This window comes from Passer montanus, unplaced genomic scaffold (genome assembly GCF_014805655.1).
Source record: "Passer montanus isolate IOZ18808 unplaced genomic scaffold, ASM1480565v1 scaffold36, whole genome shotgun sequence".
Taxonomy (NCBI): Eukaryota; Metazoa; Chordata; class Aves; order Passeriformes; family Passeridae; genus Passer; species Passer montanus.
This window is the reverse complement of record NW_024368374.1, coordinates 856867-878875: the sequence shown is the minus strand read 5'-3', so window position 1 is coordinate 878875 and position 22009 is coordinate 856867. Positions and strand designations below refer to the sequence as shown.

The window sequence follows — 22009 nt, the reverse complement described above, 5'->3', positions numbered from 1 at the left end:
ATGTAAAAAAGTTATATTTCATGCGGTGAATAACAGAAAAAGTAAAAAAGGGAGGAAACCAATTTCACTTACAAAAAGTATTTAAGTATGACTTCAAGAAATGACACACAGAAAAGTATTTTCTTAATAAATGATGTGCCACTGTTATTATATTTGGGTTTTTAGAATGCAACAATTTTTTGCTTTTGTTAAATGTTTGACTTTGACATTAACAATTAATTTTGACCAGAAACATGAATTAGAATGACATTTCTAAATAGACCAAAGCAGAGCTAAATTAATTTTCCTCACTAAGAAAATTAAAAAAGCCAATAAATATATTTTTTTTAATCCTCAGAAGTATTAAAATAAACCTATATAAAGCATGTCTTTCTGATGCTTTCTTCTTTAGCCATTTTTGGACTGTTCTTCTTATTCCCAGAAATAAGACACAGGAAAAATCACTTGGTCACACAGTCTCCTTACATAAAAGTAAGAGTTGAAGTAGTTACAAGTAACTTAAGTATTACTCTCAAAAAGTCTGCACGATTCCTCTCCATCACACTTTCAAATATCTATTTATGTTTGAAAATTGAAAAATTATCAGGAAATGTTCTTATCCAGCCACAGGTTATTTCTTTCACTGCTGGATATCCATGGTAAGGCCTCAGTGTAGCAAACTGCATAACAAGCAATTTCCAGTGCAGGGATAAAGATCACAATGATGAATGCTAATCTAAAAGCATAAGACTTAGTACCCTATGTGGTTAATTGCTTTGGAAATCTATGACTCTGAAAGCAAAACCCAAATGAAACCTAAGAAACTAGTTTAATTAACTGAGCCTAGGCATAAAAGGATCATCTGGGACTTCACAGCTAATTAATGTCACATTACAATTATTTATATAAAACAGAAATAAAGGAAACTAACATTCAATAATAATTGATAAAGATTCTTTAAAAAAACTCCCAACTGCACTATCAGAATCTGAAGAAGATGCAAAAGGAAGTCCCTTTCAAAAACATTATTTCATATATTCATTTATACTCTCTTTTACCTGTGATTTAAAAGCTTGTAATTCTGTTTCAAGTTCATTGATTCTTTCCTCTTTTTTTTGCAGCAGGGCCTGGGTCTCCTGATGAACTACAAAATCTTTTTCAAACTAAGAAAAGAGAAAAAAAAAGAAAATTGTTGGTACCAGTCAGTTCTGCAGTTTCTTTAAATTCCAACTTTTCCTTTTGTGCTTGTTAAAAACCACATGATAACAATACCAAGCACACATGTCTGCTAGTCCAACTTCCATATGTCTGCTGAGTGGAAGAACCATCTGAATCACCAGTACAGGTCTTCACTATACAAAATGGCATAAAGACTTCATGTATATTAAGTTAGTATTACACAGAGTAGCTTAAAAGTCATGGATGTACACTAATACAGTCTGTATATAGGAAGGAGTCTGTTTTTATTCTCCCATTGTGTATTTTATTAGGGAAACTGATAACTGCTGAAATGAAGTATTCAGTTGGTTTTTGGAAGAGTTATACATGAAAACTTAAATAGTAGAAAGATTCTCAATTAAGGTTTACTACTTTACTCCACTTGGCTTCTTAATCTACAAGGAACATCCAAATGCCCACTTCAACATGGAACTAATAGTAAGTTGAAGTTAAGAACTATGCCATGGTTCAGTTATGCCATTCATTAATCTATTAAGTAATCCCATGTCCCTCTTTTGATCACATGATGATGTGATGAAGAATGACTTACTTTTCTGGAAAGTTCAGAAGCCCTCTCTTCACATTCTTCTAATCTTGCTTTATCTACACAAACATCTGGAAAAAAATCAACAAGCACACTTACACATACACAGGGAACACAAGATTCTTAATTATCTCTTCAGTTTTATATAAGGAAGAATGATGCAGTAATCATTTCCAAACATGGTACTTACCTAGTAAGTGGCTGAAATTTACATCTAATCTCTTACGATACGTGAAATCTGGGTCTGTTCCACTTCGATGTAACACTATCTGTGACACACACTCTTCAATTAATTTGAAATACTGTGGACTAAAGATAGAGATAAGCTATTTTACAGATATTTATTAATCAATCTAAACTTAAAATCTTGTCTATGAACAAAGTAAAGTCAAAAGCTTTGGGCTGATGTGTTTCCATAGAAAGGTAAAAGTTTCAAAGGAAAATTACAATTGGCAGTTTATTACACAAAAGGAGTTTACAAAAAGCCTGAAAAAACAGTGGCCCTAAAGACAAATAATTCTTTTATTATAAAATCTACCTCTCCCTCCCTATGGATATATAGGGAGGAAAGATCACTTCCTGCTTCCTCTCATTAAAGAAAACGCTCTTCCTTTAGCTTGATTCCACTAGTTTTGTGACTTTTGTAAGTACAAGTGCATTGCAGCCCTGCTTCAGTACAAGGAATGAAAAACACCTTATTCTAAAATGCCAGGGGGTATGACAGCTGGGTCACTTGCCCAGAACATGCAAGCTGTGAATTCAAACTTTTTCAGGTGGAAGAGGTCTAGCACAGATGTACCCATAGCAGGCAAGCACCCTTAACTTTAAATGTACATCTGTGCTAGACATTGCCTGAAATGCAAGGTTATGTAGAATGTTGTGCAGAAAACAGATGGCCCCCTGTTCATACTTCGTTCCTCCAGTGTTTCCTCAAAGACAACACAAGAGTTTTGGAAGGAAAGTATTTGTCAGCTTGAAACACTAAAGTTTTATTAACTGTTTCCCCCTAATTTATCTGATGAATTTTCCAGGAGACACAAACATGTCTATACTAACCTATAACGTGTACTGAAAATACTCAATTCCAACCCAAAAGTTACTCTAAATTAGGCATACGTTCAGATTTCTGTATAAAGTGCATGTCTTTGCATACCTGGTTTTGTCCTTTGACTCAAATATACCACAAAATTATAATGCTACTACCATGATTTATAACTGATTAAGATATCTCCCGATCACTTATACTCACAATCAATAAGGCCCAGATCTTAACAAAAATAGTTTTGTATGTTTATAAAGTATAATTATACACAGAATTATAAGCAGAAGAGACAAAAACATTTACATGGCATTATTGATTCCAAGTTGATTCTTTTAAACATGAGCTCACAAATTACAATTCAAACAGAAAGACTAAAACCTATCATTGGACTTATGGAAGGAATGTTCTATTAATGACTGAATAATTTTAAAAAACCCCCCATAATTAACATTTAACACAGCATTAAACATACCGGATAAAATAATCATTTCTTATCAGCAAAAGATGTTGGAGAATAGAAAGAAAATATCCTTCAGCGCTAGTGTCCTTAACTGTATTCCACACCATGTTGTAAACATCATTTACTTCAGTGAAAGTGTTAAGGAGAATAATAACAAAGAATCAAAAAATTTCAGTCAAATGTTTACTGACAGCTTCTTCAAACAGAAATTATAGCAGAAAAATATTTATTATATGCTTTATTTTATTCATGTTTGTCCTGCTGATATCATTGAATCATTTATGTTGGAATAGACCCCTAAGAAGATAATCAAATCCAACTATTAGCTAAGCACTGCCAAGTCCACAATTCAGCCACGCCACTACATGTCTCATCTAGAAATCTTCTGAAGTATCTCCAGGGATGGGTACTCCCTCACTTCCCTGGGCAGCCTATTCCAGTGCTTGACAACCCTTTCTCTGAGAAATTTTTCCTATTATCAAATTTAAACCTCATACAGCACACCTTGAGGCCCTTTCCTTTCATTCAGTCACTTGTTACCTGGGAGAACTGACTGACCCCTACCTCATTATAGCCTCCTTCCAGGTAGTCATTTAGAGCTACAAGGCCCCCCTGAGCATCCTTCTCCAGAACAACCCCAGCTCTCAGCTGCTCCTCACAGGACTTGTGCTCCAGACCCTTTTCTGAACACGCTCCAGCCCCTCTATGTCCTTCTTGTGGGTGAGGGGCCCAGAATGAGCACAGAATTCAAGGGAATGATTAGTGTCTTGCTCCTGCTGGCCACACTATTTCTGACACAAGCAAAGATCATATCAGCCCTCAAAAGGATATTCTAGTTCAGATCTAATATCTTCTAAACGATGAGAAAATTCAATCATGTCTTCTTCCTTATGCTCATTGAACACTTTCAGCTGAATATCTAGTGCTTCATTCTTTATACACTGTAGTTGCTGCAATGAAGAAACAGTATAAAGACTTGTAAAAATAGCATTTCCATATGTAAATAAATGTATCTTTTTAATAAATTCCGTAAGTTTATATTAGTTAAAAGTTTAAAATTCCAATAGCACATGAGTTAAATTAAATATTCAAAAGGTAAATATAACTTCAGACTGGCTTAAAATTTTTGCACAACAGTGTGTCACATGTTCTTAAGCAAAGTCATAAAATTCTGAGGAATCAGAATAAAATCAGTATAAAGCTCAGAGAGCACATTTCACCTTTTCATTTTTATTTTAAGGCTGATTCTCGTACCTGACTGCTCTTTCCCAAACTTAATAAAATGCCTTTGAGAATAAGTTATTAGAACTTGTTCTCCATTCCCACTCTCAGGCTTAAATAATTAAAAAATTTAAATAGCAATGCAAAGAGGGAAGACGAAATGCTTACTGGCAATATCTCTTTCAATCCACTGCGCATAAATTCATTTCTGATGTGAAGCCTAAAATCCAAGTCATCAGGAGATGTAACGAGAGCATTGATGAGCTGCATGCAAGCTACCTGTAATAGAGTAAATAATAAACTATCTTATTTCTAAGATTTCAATATGCATCACAATCAAAAAGACACAACAAACTAATAATTAGGCATTACATCATTTCTAATCATGAAACTACTGTAATCTTATAACTAAGCTACTTAAATTCCTGATCAGCCACACGAGCTATAAATATCAAACTCCAGTTCACAAATTTCCATAAAAATTAAATATTTGATCACTCCATTGAATTTTTAAATTTTATACAAATATCAAGTTCCTTTACCAATTAACTTTAGCAGATAAAGTGTAATAATGGACATATAAAAATCATTGCAAATATGCATTTAGCTGTACATATACATAAGAAGTTAGTGACAGAATACAGTCTGTGTACAGTGCAACATATCTTTTTTATTAAATGCTGAGTAAATTAAACTCAGCCTGAAGAACAGAATGGGGTTTTTTTTCCACTTGCTTTTAAAACAGTCATTCTTTAAACATACTGAGTATTATAGAATACTTCATGGGAATTACTCCTTCAGCTCAAAAGAAAGGATCAGGCCAACTACTGAGCAGACCCTGTTCTGAAAAATCAAGAGACTCAGCTTGAAAACCCATAGCCAGGAGCAGCAGGAATTCACTGTCTGGATTCACAAGCCTTTAGAACAATGGCAACTTACTCTTCATCTCTAATACAGATGAAAAGAGATATTATTTCCTTTTTTTACCCTCTTTAATGTTTGCATGTTTTGCTACAATTTACAAAAAATATGTTATTCAATAATTCCAGTATTTTAAGGGATTTTTAAAAGCACCAGACCATTAGAATTCTATTTGGACCTTACATACTATGTCAACAATTAAAGCAATCTGGTTCTAATACTTTGCTGTAAAGCAATTTATAGTCTAAAAAATTATGATGCATTATGCCATAGACAAAAGGTAATACTGGAAAGATGCTATATCAGTCATCTTCAAAGTATGCATAATACCAAGTACTGAATTTACATATTTACAAGAACAACTATGTACAAAGATGTATAAGCTACTTTGACACAGACTGTGAGAAACAATAGCACCCATTAGGTTTCCAGAGAGAACATGCTAAGATTACATAACAACACAGACCACAACCATTATCGCACCTTTTATCCTACTGCAAAGAATATATTATTTCAGCTGAGCTGTTATGGAGGTGAATGACAATTAGCATAATTTAGGCCTGTTTGACTGCAGTGTTAGTCTATGTAGATGAACTTACTAGCTAACACTCTAGAAGAGAACAGCTTAGTTATGAGAACAGAGATGTAACAAATGTAAACAATCTGTTAATGTGAGAGCAGTGAACCTGCTGAGAAAATCAAGCAGACTGTGAGATACAACAGGTTTTTAGGGACCAAGGGTTAGAATGACCCAATTAAGCATGAGGTATTCTCTACCCAAACCCATAAATGACAGTATTTGGAGTCCCTTGAAAAAAGAACCTTGAGGGCCCCACAGCTCTGCACTAGGAGTTGGGACCATCTTTTCAACTTCTGGAGATGTCTGAAAGGACAAGAACGCTCAAGGGAGGATGCCATGGCTGGAACCACTGTATTAACCCATCCAACACCTCTCCTGTATAAAAGCTGCCACAACAGCATTTATTCTTAGATTACTCTGTCATACTACATAACTTCAAACAGTAAAAGAGGTAAGGAACAAGCTTTGATACTTCTCCTTACTTGAAGAAAGAGCTGAAATTAATTTCTATTCCTTCAGAACTTCTATGAAATTCAGTACATGCAAATATCTGTATTTGCATAATAATAGAAAACTACTGTTTTTATTTTATTGAAATAAATAAGGAAAATCACACTAAATTAAACATATAAAGTCATAGAATGTCCTGGGTGGGAAGGGATTCAAAAGGCTCATCAAGTTCAACTCCCAGCCTTCCCACTTCTTGGGAAGTCCCAAGCATCACAGCTCGTGCCTGAGAGCATTGTCCAAATGCTTCTTGAACTCAGACAGGCTTAGTGCTGTGACCACTTCCATGGGGAGCTACTCCAGGGCCCAGTCACCCTGTGGATGAAAAATTGATACCCAATCCTAACTTAAATATCCCCTGACACAGTTTCAGGCCATTCCCTTGGATCCTGTCACAGGTCACCACAGAGAAGAGATCAGTGTCTCACCCTCCTCTTCCCCTCACGAGGAAGTTGCAGATTGCAATGAGGTCTCCCCTCAGTCTCCTCTTCTGCAGACTGAACAGACCCAGTGACCTCATCTGCTCCTCATACAGCTTCCCCTCAAGGACCTTCCCCATCCTCATTGCCCTCCTTTGGACACATTCTAACAGTCTTATGTCCTTCTTATATTGTGGCACCCAAAACTGCATAGAGGACTCAAAAGGATTATTTAAATCAATTGCATAAGTTTTAAGATAGACTTCTGTAACTTACTCCAGTGTTAGACAATAATAAAGTTACAACACCTAAACAAAATAATTTAACATCAGTGGAGGGAAGGAAGAATCAAACCTAACAGACCAAACATGAAAATGTATTAACAGAGACAGAGAACTCTGAATTTGCAAAAAGCATCTATGATTAACACATCTAATTCCTCAAAGATAACAAAAGAAGGAAGACAAGAATAGAATCTGCAGGGTCAGCAAAAGACTATGGTGTAAAGAAGTGCCCAAAGAAAACAAAGCAACACAAACAGCAACATTTCGTCACACTGGTGTGTGAAAGGAGATCACAAAGTAAAACAGAGACAAAACAGTTCAAAAGTGGCAGAAGAACTCAGAGAACTAAGCCAACATGAGAAATAACAAAAGAACATTCACTCTTTAAACATTCAAAGCTTTTAAAAAATTGAGGACAAAATAACTGTACTTGCTATTACATCCAAGTTTATTCTGAAATGTATCTTGACACCGAAGAAAATGGTGGTAAAGAAAGATGGTAGAAATTATATTGACATTTAAAAGACCATTTTAAGGAATATCTGGACAACTACTGATTGGCAAGTTTGTCTTTTTCTACAGTGGAAATATATTTTGTATAATTAAAAACAAAATTAATGAGTAATACAAAAAATGTAATATTAATAAATAGACAGTATAAATAAATGGCTTTGCAAAGCAAAGTCCTATTTCACAAATAAACGAAAGGTGTTTGAAAGGCCCAAGGAGCAGGCAAGAATGCTCCAACCTAAGTCTGGACTTCAAAAATTTAAACAAGATTGCAAAATATCAAAACAATTCAGAAAAATGTAGAAAACAGCATGCTAAAGAGACAAAATCAAAAATTCTACTAGTAAAAAGTAATACTGAATTTGATGTTTAAAAGTTTGTTTTTAAAAAGGTTTCTATGGCTCAAAAATTGTGTCATATTAAATTCTGTTGAAGTAATGTTTCCTAACATTTTCCCCCCTGCCTCACTGTAAGTCTGCCTTTGTATGTTTTGTTAGCAAAGTGTTTAACAGACGTGGCAAGGCAATGAAAGCCTGTTCCTGTCCCTTCCCCATATTCTTTACAGTGAGGGCAATTAGATCATCACCTGATGAGGAAAAGTAAATAACCTCACTTATCAAAGAGGAATATATTTACAGTGTGTTTTCTTTCAGAAAGATATTGACATTACATTAGTAGCACTCAGCTTTAGAAGAACTCAGTTAACTAGGAATATAGCTAACAATAACATTGACTGTTCTGCCTTACAGAAAGTATGTTTCCTGGAGAAAGATCTTCCTGATTTGGGGCTTCTTTGAAGTTATAAATAAGAAACAACCCTTGGTTATTCTTCTCTTCTTATAAAGCTGCTAAATAGATAACAATTTGAGCCTTTAACTGTCACAGTGGATTTTTCATCTTTGTAGTGCCTGTCAGAACAATCGTATGATACTTCTCACTGAAATGTGTTATTGCCCTCATTTTATACAATTTGTTTCTCTATGTAGGTCTACATTATTTTAGAAACCTAGGGGAAAATAGGACTTTGATAACGTATCAATTATTTTCTTCAAATTCAAACAAAACCTTTGTATTACTCTTCAAGCCTGTTTCTGTGCAACTACTTTTTCCTGAGAGTGACTCTAATATGTTTGTTACTGCCAAAGCATCACTCTACACTAGGTAACAAAGAAGGGTGCTAACCCCAGCAAAGGAAACTACAACAACCAAAAGATAAATACAAATAATATAATTCACTTACATCCAAACGCCGACACTACAATACCAAAAATTTTGAAACCACCTAAGATACCCAGTCCACTTTTCAAAAGTAGACTGAATAAAATCTTCCTGGAATTGTCTCAACAGCAACCAACAGAGATGAGAGGTTCTGCTGCACAACCAAGCACTTTGAACACAGAAAAAGCTCCTCATATTGAATATTGGTCTGTAGTCCTCTACAGCCTTGTTCAGGACATGTGGCCTTGTAGACCACTTATTTTTGCTAGTAGCAGGCTACAGGTTTTGTATGAAGCTACCACCACATGCTTCCAGACCTCTCAGGCTTCATCAAGACTTGGCTTGCCTGTCTGGAGCTCAGTTTTGGCTTATTTAGTTGCAACAGGATTTGTCTAATAACAGGATCACTATCATTCCACCAGCTGTACATTTTTCTTAGCCTTGTACAAGTTTCTGGCATAAAGTTTACCATTACATACATTTCTGTAACTAGTGGATAGAATATGACCATAAATTAAATGCAGCATAGAAATGTATAGGCATGGGATGGGGTAGAGAAGTGTTAGCACTACTGACAGCAATTTTATTAGACCACTAAGACATCACTTAGACTAAAAATTAAATCCTTGGCTTTGAATATCAGGTGTATTTTTTTAGGCCCACAAACTGCACAAGTTACAATGTCACAACAGAAGAGTTTGGGCATCACAAGTGGTTTAAAATGCAAGCAACCAAACCAGTTAAATTTACTGCAATAAAACCTTACAGAACATTATCTTATTATCTGAGTAGGTGCTTTATTCTTAAAGCTTTTTGTATTTGTTTGGATATGGGTCCACTTTATGAGTATTTGTCTTCCCCTTCAGCAGCCAAGATGAAAATTTTTACTTCATCTAATTTTGATCTTATTCTTGTTGAAACAAGTTATGCCATCTCCAATTCATCTCTCTGGAGTACAAAATCTTTCATTCAATTGCATTTTCCGGATTCAATTAGTTGTGCCATTCAAAACCAGTAATTCAGTGCACTGACAGCTGCCACCAACACCTGCTCTCCTGTTAACATCAGCAAGGCATTTCAATGATTGTAGACTTCCCTACCATAGAGTCAGTACCAAAGTACAGTACTACAAGGTTACATTTACATTTCAACTCCATGTTGTTTGATTATATACAATTTGGAATCTTTGTCATTGTTATGACAGCAGTTTAAAACACAGTATGTTTTTCTCCAAAACATTATGAATGGACTGTTAAGCAAGGAAACAGCATTTATCACAGATGATTTAAACTATCAGTGAAGAGTCAATCAGAGACTGAAAAAGTACTACTATGAAAATCCTGATCAAGAGCAAACTATAGTTTTATCTTTGAGATAGCAAGGCAATTTCAATGAAAGGATATCTACAGATGTAATTATACCCAAAAAAGACTATTTTCTTTTAATTTGCCAAATCAACACACCACATGCACGTGTTACTCAAACAGAGCCATGATACAACGATGAAAAGCAAGAAAATCATCAGTAAGATGTACTGCTATTCTATTATTTCTAATCACATTTGATCAAGTGGGAATTAAATTGCAGCTCAGAACAAGAACATAGCCTTCCTGGAACAAACAAGAAAAAGATCCATTGGATAATATTAGCTAACTATTTATTTGTGTAGGAATACAAATAATGAAAGTCCCAAACATAAGCCTACAAAAAGCAGAATGAGAAAAAGTTATACAAGAGAAAAGAAAAACAAGTCTAAGCAAGGCACAGTGCTTACACATCTAGATTTGAGTAAATTAGATCACAAAATCTTTTTTCTAAGTTTAAAAACTTTTTAAAGGACTAAAAATAAAGGCAATAGCAGGAACCTGATACTAGATCACAAACATTAAATTCATACTCCAAGTGAAAATAATTCAATACCTAGGGGTTAGCATAAAATACTTAAATCACACAAGACCACAATAATTTAAAATTAGTTTGTGCAGTCTTGACGTTTAGGTAAGGTAAGCTTTGCTCTGATTGACCCTATCACATAAGCAGTTATGGAAAGGACCTCCCTAGCACAGAGCAACCAAGAATCAAGTTATTCAGCAAACCAAAATGTCACAGCCATCTCACATCCTCCTAGTACTAAATTATAAAGATTAAATGGTATTCCTTGACAACTGAAAATACTGGGCAGATAAGGCTATTGATGAATACCTAGGATCTTTTACTTTCTCACAAAAATGCTTCTCCTAGGATATGCATGACCTGCACATTTCCAGAGGAATGAGCAGTATTCATTTTTCAGGAACTTAACCAGGAAAGGAAAAATTGCACCTTTGCTTCACCATTGTTCCTCTTCTCAGTCCTAACTGGAAAATTAGGAGCTGGCATCTGCAACTAGATCTGCATGGAAGAATAATACTCTCCTGTTAGTTAAACCACCTGCTTGAGAAGCAGTGGTGAAAGTTGATTATTAGAGAATATAAGCACTCATTTGATTCTCCTAGAAAAATGAGAAGTAGGCAACAAACAAGTTGTTGTTGTTGTTGTTGTTTTCATACCTTTCTTAACTATCAAAATGGTTTGTGCCAGAAGAGCTGTATTTCCTACCTCCATGACTTGAACAAGCAAAGCATTGCACTTTTCAGTTGTCATTATAAATACACAAGGTACCAGATTGACCTATATGCGTTTTAGGCTTAAGATGTTAAACTACATTTACTGTAACAAAACCAGAAACTTGATATTACTCCTGGCTGTAGTTATATTTTCAGAATAAGACTACTAACCTCATCTTGAACGAAAATCAATTAAGTATGCCTTCCATAATTTCGGATTTTATGAAAGATAGAACATCTTTTGCATTCAACAAATGCAAAAGATAGATAGACAGAGCTTTCACTAAAAATACAAAAATCTCCCTACTGAGGCCTTTTATGTATTCAGTCTTCTAGTAACAGAAATGTTAAGTCAATTCAAAATTGAAAAGGTCAGTTGTTAGTGTCAAATTGAACTGCCACAAAGCAAGCATACATACATCAAGCAGACAATCAAGGCAAGTATGCCAAGTAACTGACAACTGTAAACTTCTGTCTCATTAAAACCCTGTCAAATTAACCACCAGGTCAATGTCATTGTTAGAAAAGTTTACAGCTGATTCACATGAGGAGGTTTGATTTTTCTGGTCTTAAAAAATAGAAATCTAGCAACCATTTATTAAGTCTGAAAAAGTAAATATCAAAAAGCCTTTTAGCAGAAGGAACATACTTTAATGAAAGTTTAACTTAAAAAAACTAAACAGAAAAGAACTTTTAATGAGTTTCCATGTCTACACAAGATGCAGCAAACTAAATGGCAAAGCATTACCTATTTGCAGGAACTTCAGGCTAACACTCTCAGCAAAGCCAAATGAATATATTTAGCATAAGTATTTTAGCAGAAGTATTGCAACAATAACATTTAGAGTAAATTCTTATTTTTAACAATGATTCTATCTTCTGTATTAGAGGATAACAAAATACCAGATAGAGGTATAGCCCACTTGATAGAATGAATAACTAGAAGAAACAAACTTTTTTAATATCTGAAGAGAAGTCTTAGAAAAATTTAAATTGCCACTGCCTAAGTAACTCAGATGAAGTTTACTGCACTGATTTGCATATCTCACCAATGGTATCTTGCTCATGGAGTTGAGCATCCCTACAAACAGTGGGAACTCATCTTGGGTAAAATGAGAAGTACAAAGGATTAACTTAACTTGCTTGATGGCTCAAATACAATAATGGCCTGCTGTAAGGGGAGTTGCACATGCATTTTCAACTATTAAGGAAAGGAAGTTACAGATAATAACTTTTTGTGTATTAAATCTACAGTAGTTTTTTTCCTTCATTAAACCTACACAGATGCAAATATACACAAGCCCTGAAAATTCAGCATTACACTCAAAACAAGATCCTCCTAATTTCAGCTTGGTAGTCCTGAAATCCTAATATGCTCTACACCAACTCTTGAATTCTCTTAACTTAGATACAACATCCTGGAATTGAAAAAGAATTTTTGTGATCTAAAGTATTGAATCAATGAATCAAATAATGATGAATGAATCATTAATATTTTAATCAAAAAAATATTTTTTTTAATATATCAGATTTTTTGAAATTTCATAAAATTCATGGATAGCTCAGGGAAACTGTGGATGCCCCATCCCTGAAACTGTTCAAGGTGAAATTGGACTAGGTCTTGAGCAACCTGGTCTGGTGAAAAGATGCCCCCTCATGGTAGCCGGGCTGGAAGCCCGTGGTCTTTAAAGGTCCTTCCAACCCAAACCAGTCTATGATTAGAAGAGAGAAGCGGTAAGGAAGCAACAATTTCTCAAAAGACAATTCCATTGGTACTGGCAAAATTGAACTCCAAACAATTCTCCACCTGCAAACATTCCTTTATGGTTAGCTTTTCTGTGAGACAAATGAAACAAACAGCAACTTTTATTGTCAGACATGAACTATTTAATATAAAAGCTGAGTAATGCAAAAGTTTCTTTCAAACTTTAATATTTTACTATTTTTGTAATAGTAACAAAGAATTGATGTGAGAAATCCAAGCATAGAGACCTACCAAGGCCTCAAACATACAAGCTCAGAGATAGAGATGGATACAGTGTTTGACCTAAGACCTTGGAGAAGGCTTGAAGCTTTAGAGTAGAATACTGAAATAGACATGTAATAAGAACAAAGATTTGTAGTTTAAGCTAAAATATGCTTTAAGTAGAAATATGCCTCATGTAAGCAAATAAATATGTTAAGCAAGATAGTAGAAGATTTTAAAGATTTTAAATTATGAACAGCTCTCAGTTCAACCTGATTACATGAATATCAATGACCATTCAAAGCGTAATACTTTGTGCCTTCCTGCAGGCACAAACTCTACATCCAGCTGAAGCAAATGGAAAATAAGGTGAAAGTTTTCTTTCCTCAGACCCTATGAGTGCAATTTTATGATATCATAAAGTGAGCATGAGGGACAGACTTCCCAATGATTTAAAACAGTAATTATAAAATGCAGTTGCCTAAAAACTTGATTTTTTACTATTATTAATATTCAATTTCAACAAATATTTCCAGAAGGGTTAGGATCCTTTTGCATCCAAACATATGACTTATCCTTTATTTTAAATATATACTGTCTTTTAACTTGCAAAGGTAAGATCTCAGTGAATAGAAATCAACAAATGGACCTGCAACACCCCCATGTTTCCAGGCTGAATCTTCCCATGCCACACCTTGCAAGAAAAAAATTACAAACAATATCCCAGAATTTGACCCCAGTTTGAAACATCCCTACTCCTTTTTATTGTAACGACTTGTTCAGTCCAGAAAAACATGTAGTTTTATTTTCACTTCCTGCAGCAGTTAAATAAAAAAAGCACTTACTTGCAGCTGAACTGAGTTATCCTGAAGACCTTCTACAATAGGAGAGAATCTATCAACATTCCTCTCCTCTGCTGCTGCTGTTATAGCTTCCAAAATTTTTTCAAGGCTGTAAGAAAAAGAGAATCATTTCACTCAGGAGAGATATTTAAACTTGTTTATTTGCTATCTTAAAAGCCAGGTTCCCAAATTATTCACCTGCCTCAATTTCTTGTAAACAAATTTGGGAGGTTTAACCAATACTTGTTGCCTTTAGAGATTTTTGTAACCAAAGAATGACTTACTGGAATACAAGGGTTAAGAAAATTATGCTAGTAAGTATTAAGCAAAAGAAATGCTGCATAACTATTTCCATCTAACCAGTATATCCAGATGTGAAAAAAAGCCTCACCGATATGTCCACAAGAAAAAAATCACAAATGTATTCTGAAAACTGACAATACAGATTTTACTTTCAAGTCTAAATTGAAAATTTTATCATTTCATTCAGATATAACTATAATTTGGGATAGTGTAAAAGTACCTTAGTATTTCTTGCTTAAATACAGTACTTACATGTTTTCCTCTCCAACAATGCACATTGCAGATAAGAGTTTAACTATATCCGTCATCATGTTAGTTTGCTTGGGATCAATTGCTTTGGTCAGCAACAAAAGGCTCCTCTCTTCTCCCAAAATTCTTTCCAAGCCATACTAAACAACAGAAGAACATTTGTAAGGGAAGGAATCCAAATGACCATCAAGTACCTAGTAATGACATCAATGGTTCCCCTCAAGTAGATATTCCAAATGACATTTTAGTTTGTGAAATAATAAAAAAAATTAAACGAGAGAAAAGTCCCAAACAGGTCACTTATTCTGTAAGAAGGGCATATAACAGCATCAAAATTTTACATTATTGTCTTGGAATATTTCTGCAGAGAGAAAGTGGCAGACTTGTGGCAGACAGAAAGAACTTCAAATCACAAATGACCAACCCACCACTTCACCAAATGGCACAGACTTATAGTCATCAGGTACCTTATCTAATTGAACTGTAGTAATTTTGTTTCTAGAATAAATAAAGTCCCATACCTTATTATTCATGAAGGCTCTCAAGCACTGTATAACTTTATGCTGACTCCTTTTCACAAGTCTGTCCTGACTGAATAAATAAAAAATTAAATGTAAATAAATGCTTTTTAAATATTAAGAAAATCTAATTTTATATTAAGATATTTATATATATAATTAGAGATTATATATAATTTATATTCTATTTATATTTATAAAAGCTAATTTTATATTAAATCCGTACTTTTTTGTCTCAACCAATCGTTCCAAAACATCCAACAGCAGTCCCAGACCTTCTTGGCCAAAGTTTTCAACCCAGCTAGGAGAAAGAAAAAAGACATTTAATAAAATTGACATTTCGAAGACTAATCACAGTGAAAGAAAATTGTCACCATAAATAAAAGCACACATAACTGGATAGTGTTAAACCCAAAATATCTCCAAGAGAACACAACAAAAATTTAAAATTTCAGCTACTATCAAGGGCATCTTTTGATCAGGTTAAACGCTGATGAATACTGATGCATTCTTACTGCCTTTACCTCTGCTTCCACAGGAGAACAAAAACTCCTTACACTACCCAAAGAAAACACTCAGCTTTTTGTCATTCTGACAAAATACTAAGTTATTAGTGCCTCTATTTTCAATGTGTTTATTAAAAATGTCCTTTTAATTAAATTCAGCCTGTTGCAACTATTACACAAAAGGGGAAGAAACAGTTGCAGATAACTAGTTATCTGTAATAATATGTACAGTTAGATCACTTGAACCACTATTAATGAACTGTGCTGGCACCTGTGAGGTCAAAACACCTAAATTATTTACCTGAAGATTAGTGACCAAGATTGTCCTTTCAGAAGCTTACTTTTTATAGTGATAGGAAAGAAACACTGTTTTTTGCAGTAAACCATGGATATTAATACCTGTTTCTAAGTACCAGAGATCAAACAACTCAGTAACATTTGATTTAGATTTTCTCTGTGAATTAAAAATACAATTTACAAAAAAGACTAATCGAAAACCCTTTGTCAGAATAACTCAGGCTGCTGTAAAGCATGTTTCCTTCCACATAAACCATTATATTTTCTAAGTAAGACAATGCAATTCAGAAACAAAATAATAGAAGGAAAGAAGCAAATACCTATAGAGAAGACCCATATCAGCAACTCTCCCAAGCCAGACCCAGAAAAAAGAAAGTTGTGCAATCCTTTTCTAATCATGTCCTAATATTTCATTTGCATTATTTTAAACTACACCCTAAACAGTTTCCCCAAATCATGTGTACAACCATTGTCTTAAATGGTAACCTTAAACAAAAGGATGTAAACAGAACAGAATAGGAAAAAAACCAATTTAATTAAATAAAGTCAGCATTCAGAAATCAATTGCATGGAACAAATCAAAATTAAGACTTATCAGTGATTGCTGAAGAGTTAGCCTTCCTTCAATAAAGCACAGGTAAACAAAGGCTGTGCTTTCTTCTGTATAGATAAAGCCTACAGGTACAGAAAAAAATACCAGAAGGAAGGAAAGAAGAAAGCCTAAAGTACACTGGACAGAAACAGTAGCACATATTTAGAAATACATATGTTTTCTGGTGAACAAACTTACACCAAGGTGCCTAACTCCCATTATTGATTACCCTGACAAAAATAAGTTAGAAGATCAAAGATCTAGAAAATATTTCAAAAATTAAAATGAGAAACAATTAACTATTTAGCAGTAGAAAACAAAAGGAACTGCTTCTGCACCACATTTATATTACCTTCTCTTAGTATTACCTTGTATAGATCAGCTAAGTCTATTAAAAATAACAGACCTACAGAGGATACATAATCAATGAAACAGAAAGAAGTTAAAATCACTCACTAATGCATACATACCCATTAACTGGAAAATCTTGAGACATGTACATCTACATAGCCATTAATTTTAATCCATTAAGAAATAAGAATATTATTAATCTCTTCAACATGTGCTAATGATGTTACCTGACAGGATTACTAGTCAAGGACACACGGAGAGATTCTAAGCAAGTGACTAGTCTTTCATCTGTTGACCCAGATTTTAAATCCTGAATAAATTCTTGGGGAGAAATCTTCCTACTGTTCTTGAGGCTTCCCTGAAACACAGAAAATAGACTTGCTCTTTATTTGGTGCATATAGAACTTAAATAGATTATTAATGGTTAAGCTTTATTTCTGTTCCAAAAAAATATATCATGTAGACCTGAAAACCCATAACTGATGCCTATCTACTATTTGCCAAATACTGACTAAATTTGGTCATTTTATGAATAAATTTATTATCAACAGACAAAAACAACAGACATGAAATGTGCAAATTTATCACACATGCTCAGTGAAATAAAGTTTTGTATTGAATGGATTCTGTTTATACATTGCAAAAATCTTAATATTCAACATTCAACAGAAGAAAAAAACAATTATGAGGTTCTTTGAAGAGATCACAGGGCACATGTCCAGAAGGGTGACTGCACTCACATAAGCATACAGAGCAAAAAAGCAGCATACCAGAACACTCAGCATGTTACTGCAGTAACTTCTGCTCTTGCAGAAGTAGACATTCTTGTAGACATCAAAAAATAAGAAGTCTAGTCCACCCAATACCCAGTTTCCAGAAAGGACAGATATATTTTCTACAGAACATATCTAAATACAAAAAAGCAGGCAAACAATTGTGCATAAAACTTAGATTTGAGTTAATTCATTGCAAGACTCCTTTTTTTGAAAATAGAAGCACAACTATCATGTTGTAAGAAACTTACTAAATAGTCCCTGATCAACTAGTGGCTTAAGTCAGTAATTGAAGAGAATTAGACTTGAAGTAATAACTTGAAATTATTCACTGAAAATGGTGAGGTAGTCTCATTATATTATTTTAGCTCTCATTATATTATTATTATATTATATTCGTTTCATACAGATGATGTTTTCTCCCTTTTTTAGATCCTCAGGAAATACTGAGAAGTAATCTTTTCTTCCATGAGGTAGAATATGATTAAATAGTTCCTAACAAAGAAATGAAGTTAAAAGCTAGGAAGCACGGTTGACAAATCAGGCTGCTGAGCTGCCATCCTGAGGGACATCAACAGACAGGAAAAATGGGCAAAGGAATTTCAGGAAGTTCCACAATAGAAAACTGTAAATCTTGAACCTGAGGAGGAATAATCCTATGCACCAACATGTGCTGAGGCTACCATCTGGAATGTAGGCTTGTAGGAAAATAGGGGTTGTGATGGATGACAAGTTGACCACAGGGAAGTGCATCACCAGCTGGTTGAGGGAGATGACCCTTCCCTTCAGCTCAGCAGTGGTGAGACATCTGGAGAATTCTGTCCAGTTCCTGATTCCCCAGCATAGAGACATAGACATATTGGAATGAGTCCAGAAAGGGTTGTGGACACAACTACAAGACAATCTGTAGTACATGGAGAGGCTGGTAGAACAGATTTTTTAGCCCCAAGAAGAGAAGGCTCAGGGGAACCTTATCAGTGAAAGGACAAGACGAACAAATTGAAATACAGGAAACTGGTTAAACATAAGACAAACACAAACGTCCCCCCTTCCTCCCACTATTTTTTTAAGCATGAGGCTGGTAAAGCACTGGAACAGGTTGCTCAGGCACACTGTGCAATCTCCCCTATCAGAGATATTAAAATTGGAATAGATAAGAAGTTGGATGCGACTGTCTCCAGAGGTCTCTTCCAGTCTAATTCTATTCTGTGACTCTGTGACAACAGAACATTGGGAGCTATAATAGTCTCCACCTCAACTACATTTCCTCAGACTTGATAACAGATGCTCCAGACACAAGAAAAAAAAAAAACCACCAAAAAAAAAGCCAAAACAAAATAATACCGACCAAACAAAAAAAATCTCCTGCTGCCAGGAATCATCCCAAAAATATAGCATCTCATGTTATATTTTGAAACATCATGTGTAATACATGGAATGTCATTCCAAACATGCTTCTGAATTGATGGATATCCCTACTTGCTTAAGTATGAGGGTAACTTCCAATAACTATGCTCCACAAAAAAAAGTAGATTAGATGTACAGCAAGGGATGAGGGTTGAGGTGAGAATCTGGAAGACAGATCTAGAAAACCCAGAGAAAATTTTTAAAAATCAGGAACAATAAATGTCCCCACAAATAAAATGAAACTCAGTATTTTCAGTTTTCTTCATGGATCTTTCCAGCTGGACTCTGCATAGATAAGATAAGAGACTGACTACAGACAAAATCACCAAACAAGCTCCCAGCAGCCTTCATGACAAAATATTTAACTAAATGTTACAAGAGAGCTGGAAATTTCAAGAAGTCTCAGAAATTCTGCTGGCAGCTCCTGATGTGCATACACTACTTGATAAGCACTACTTGTATGCCTAAGCATAAGGATTAATATCCTGTGTGGAGAATCTGTCATTTCCAGTGACTTCTCCCAGCAGTTGATGCTGCAAAATTGACAAAACTGATGTAACCAAAATACTTTTAAGTTGTCAGTAAAATGTATTTCTTTTGATGCACAGTCATATAGGACAGTCATATGGACAGGACATACAGTTAAGATGGTTAGAAGATATTTTGGAAGGAATTCAATATAATCAATAGCAAGTGTGTGCAGTGCAAAGGTCACATGGGACAGGAGCCCAGTCAGACGAGAAGAATTCACTAGAATGACATTTCAGAAAGCCTCATGTGACCCATCTGAAAACAGTGCCACACGCAGTGGAGACTCACATCAACATCCAGGGAGTAACCAGTTATCCCATTTCAGACTCAGTTCCCCACTGCAATGTTACCCTATGCAAAAGAGCCGTAAACTGTGAATGTCTGTACAACAAACTAGCACAGTGCTAAGTACCACTTATTCATGGTTATGCCAAAGTTCTGTAACATAATAAGAATATGATACATCTGCCAGTGCTTAAATAAAATGAGAGCTGCATTTGGTATCAATTGTGAAACAGATTATATTAGCTGTATTTCAGCATGAGAAAAGCTGCTTAAGTTCAAAATGTTCAAGTTTACTGAGAAACAGGAAATATCTTGAGGCATCAGTGCCTCTAGAAACTTAATTGCTCAACTGAAGAACAACTGGTCTGTGAGCAGATGCAGCATGAAGTCAGCATTAATTAATCTAGTTAAAACATCACAAGAGCACAAAGTGAACAACAAAAACAAAATGCTGAAAAGAAAATTCACTTTAAAAATCCAGTTTGTGTGTTTTGAACACATAAAACAGCAAAACCTATGGTTAAGTAACATGATAGTAATGCTATTTTTATTTCCCCTTGAGTATTAACCCCATAACATGGAATTTTATTTTCAAAACTTTGTTTTCTGCAAGCATTACTATGCAAAGAGGTGTGCTTTGTGGTTATTGGAAAGGAGTTGTGCACTTCTGAGAAAGAAAAACCCTGACACTGAGGTCAATGATAAAGCTTTGATTAAAGTAGAGCTCACTTTGACCACCAGAGGCTGTTTCATTTTCATTTCCAAGGCAAAATATCTTAGTACACATCTCCTTAAAGTTCAAGAAGTATGAAAAGAAGTATGAGCTACCAAAAGAAGTTACTGCAGTATCACTTATAGAAGGAGAGGCCCGGGGTGGGATTAGCTGCACACAATAGTCAGAAGCTACGTGGCATTTCGACTGTTCAAAAAAAGTATGACACTTTCACAAAGTCAAGGTACACCAAAAGTTCGCCAAGTCCTCTTGGGGTGCAGTGCACTATGCTCTCTAGACTCAGAAAGCACTCAGTCCAACTAACTTGAGGAATGGCAAGGGAAGGAATTTCCCATGCCAACAGCTCCAGCACTAATCTGAAATCATCTGCAGCACAACTGGATCAAAGTACTGAATCTGTGCCTCACTGAAACAGCTTCTCCCAGTACACAACAGATGAATGTCACATCCAGTAAAGACACAACAGCAGAGAGCCCAGGAAAGACAAGTTACCCTGCATGGATTGGTGTTTAGTCATCTACCACCACAGAAAGAGAAATATATGGGCTAGCAGCAGAGGAAATGCTGTTGGGGGCCTTAGGAAAACACACAAGACAAGTGTGTGGTAACAAACCATTGCCCTGGGGGAGGAAACAGACCTGTCTGCTTCAACAAAGCACATTATACAGCTCCTCTAGGCATAGTTCAAGAAGCTCCATTACCAAAACACAAGTGTGACGACATACAAAGAAAAAAGGAAAATTGTGAATGGCACTCAGAAAGAAGGACCAATGATATGTACTTTGTGGCCAAGACATGAAAGCAAAGACATGAAAAACTTTCTCTGGTCAAAGAGAGCCTTAAAATCATCAACATCAGCATGCTATGATTCCAGCAACAGATGTGAATGCAGCAACTCTGCACAGCCAGTCATGTTCTATTATCACATTACTTTTTAGATCAAACAACTGAGGTGTTAAAATACATATAGAGGCTAGAGGCACCAATGATATATAAACCCTCACATACTATTTTGGGTAGATAAATTTCAAGAATGTTGTAAGATCTACTAGTCTGAAGTTTCTTGATTTCCCATGCAATATCTCTAAAAAAGAAAAACAAGCTTAATCTTCTGATATTAAGGACCTTTTAAGCTATAGACAAGACC

At 35.0% G+C, this 22009-nt stretch overlaps 1 protein-coding gene across 1 annotated transcript in view; it reads right to left on the bottom strand.

The window, feature by feature from the left end:
* DIAPH3 (diaphanous related formin 3) overlaps positions 1–22009 on the bottom strand; it is a 203656-nt gene that overhangs the window by 155167 nt on the left and 26480 nt on the right. Inside the window, exons 5-15 of the mRNA XM_039716686.1 lie at positions 17361–17491; positions 15614–15688; positions 15391–15460; positions 14873–15009; positions 14321–14426; positions 4633–4743; positions 4075–4193; positions 3256–3372; positions 1932–2050; positions 1748–1812; positions 1038–1142 (exon numbers count right to left, since the gene is read on the bottom strand). Coding sequence (XP_039572620.1) covers positions 1038–1142; positions 1748–1812; positions 1932–2050; positions 3256–3372; positions 4075–4193; positions 4633–4743; positions 14321–14426; positions 14873–15009; positions 15391–15460; positions 15614–15688; positions 17361–17491 — 1155 coding nt within the window. The remainder of the gene's footprint in view (positions 1–1037; positions 1143–1747; positions 1813–1931; positions 2051–3255; positions 3373–4074; positions 4194–4632; positions 4744–14320; positions 14427–14872; positions 15010–15390; positions 15461–15613; positions 15689–17360; positions 17492–22009) is intronic.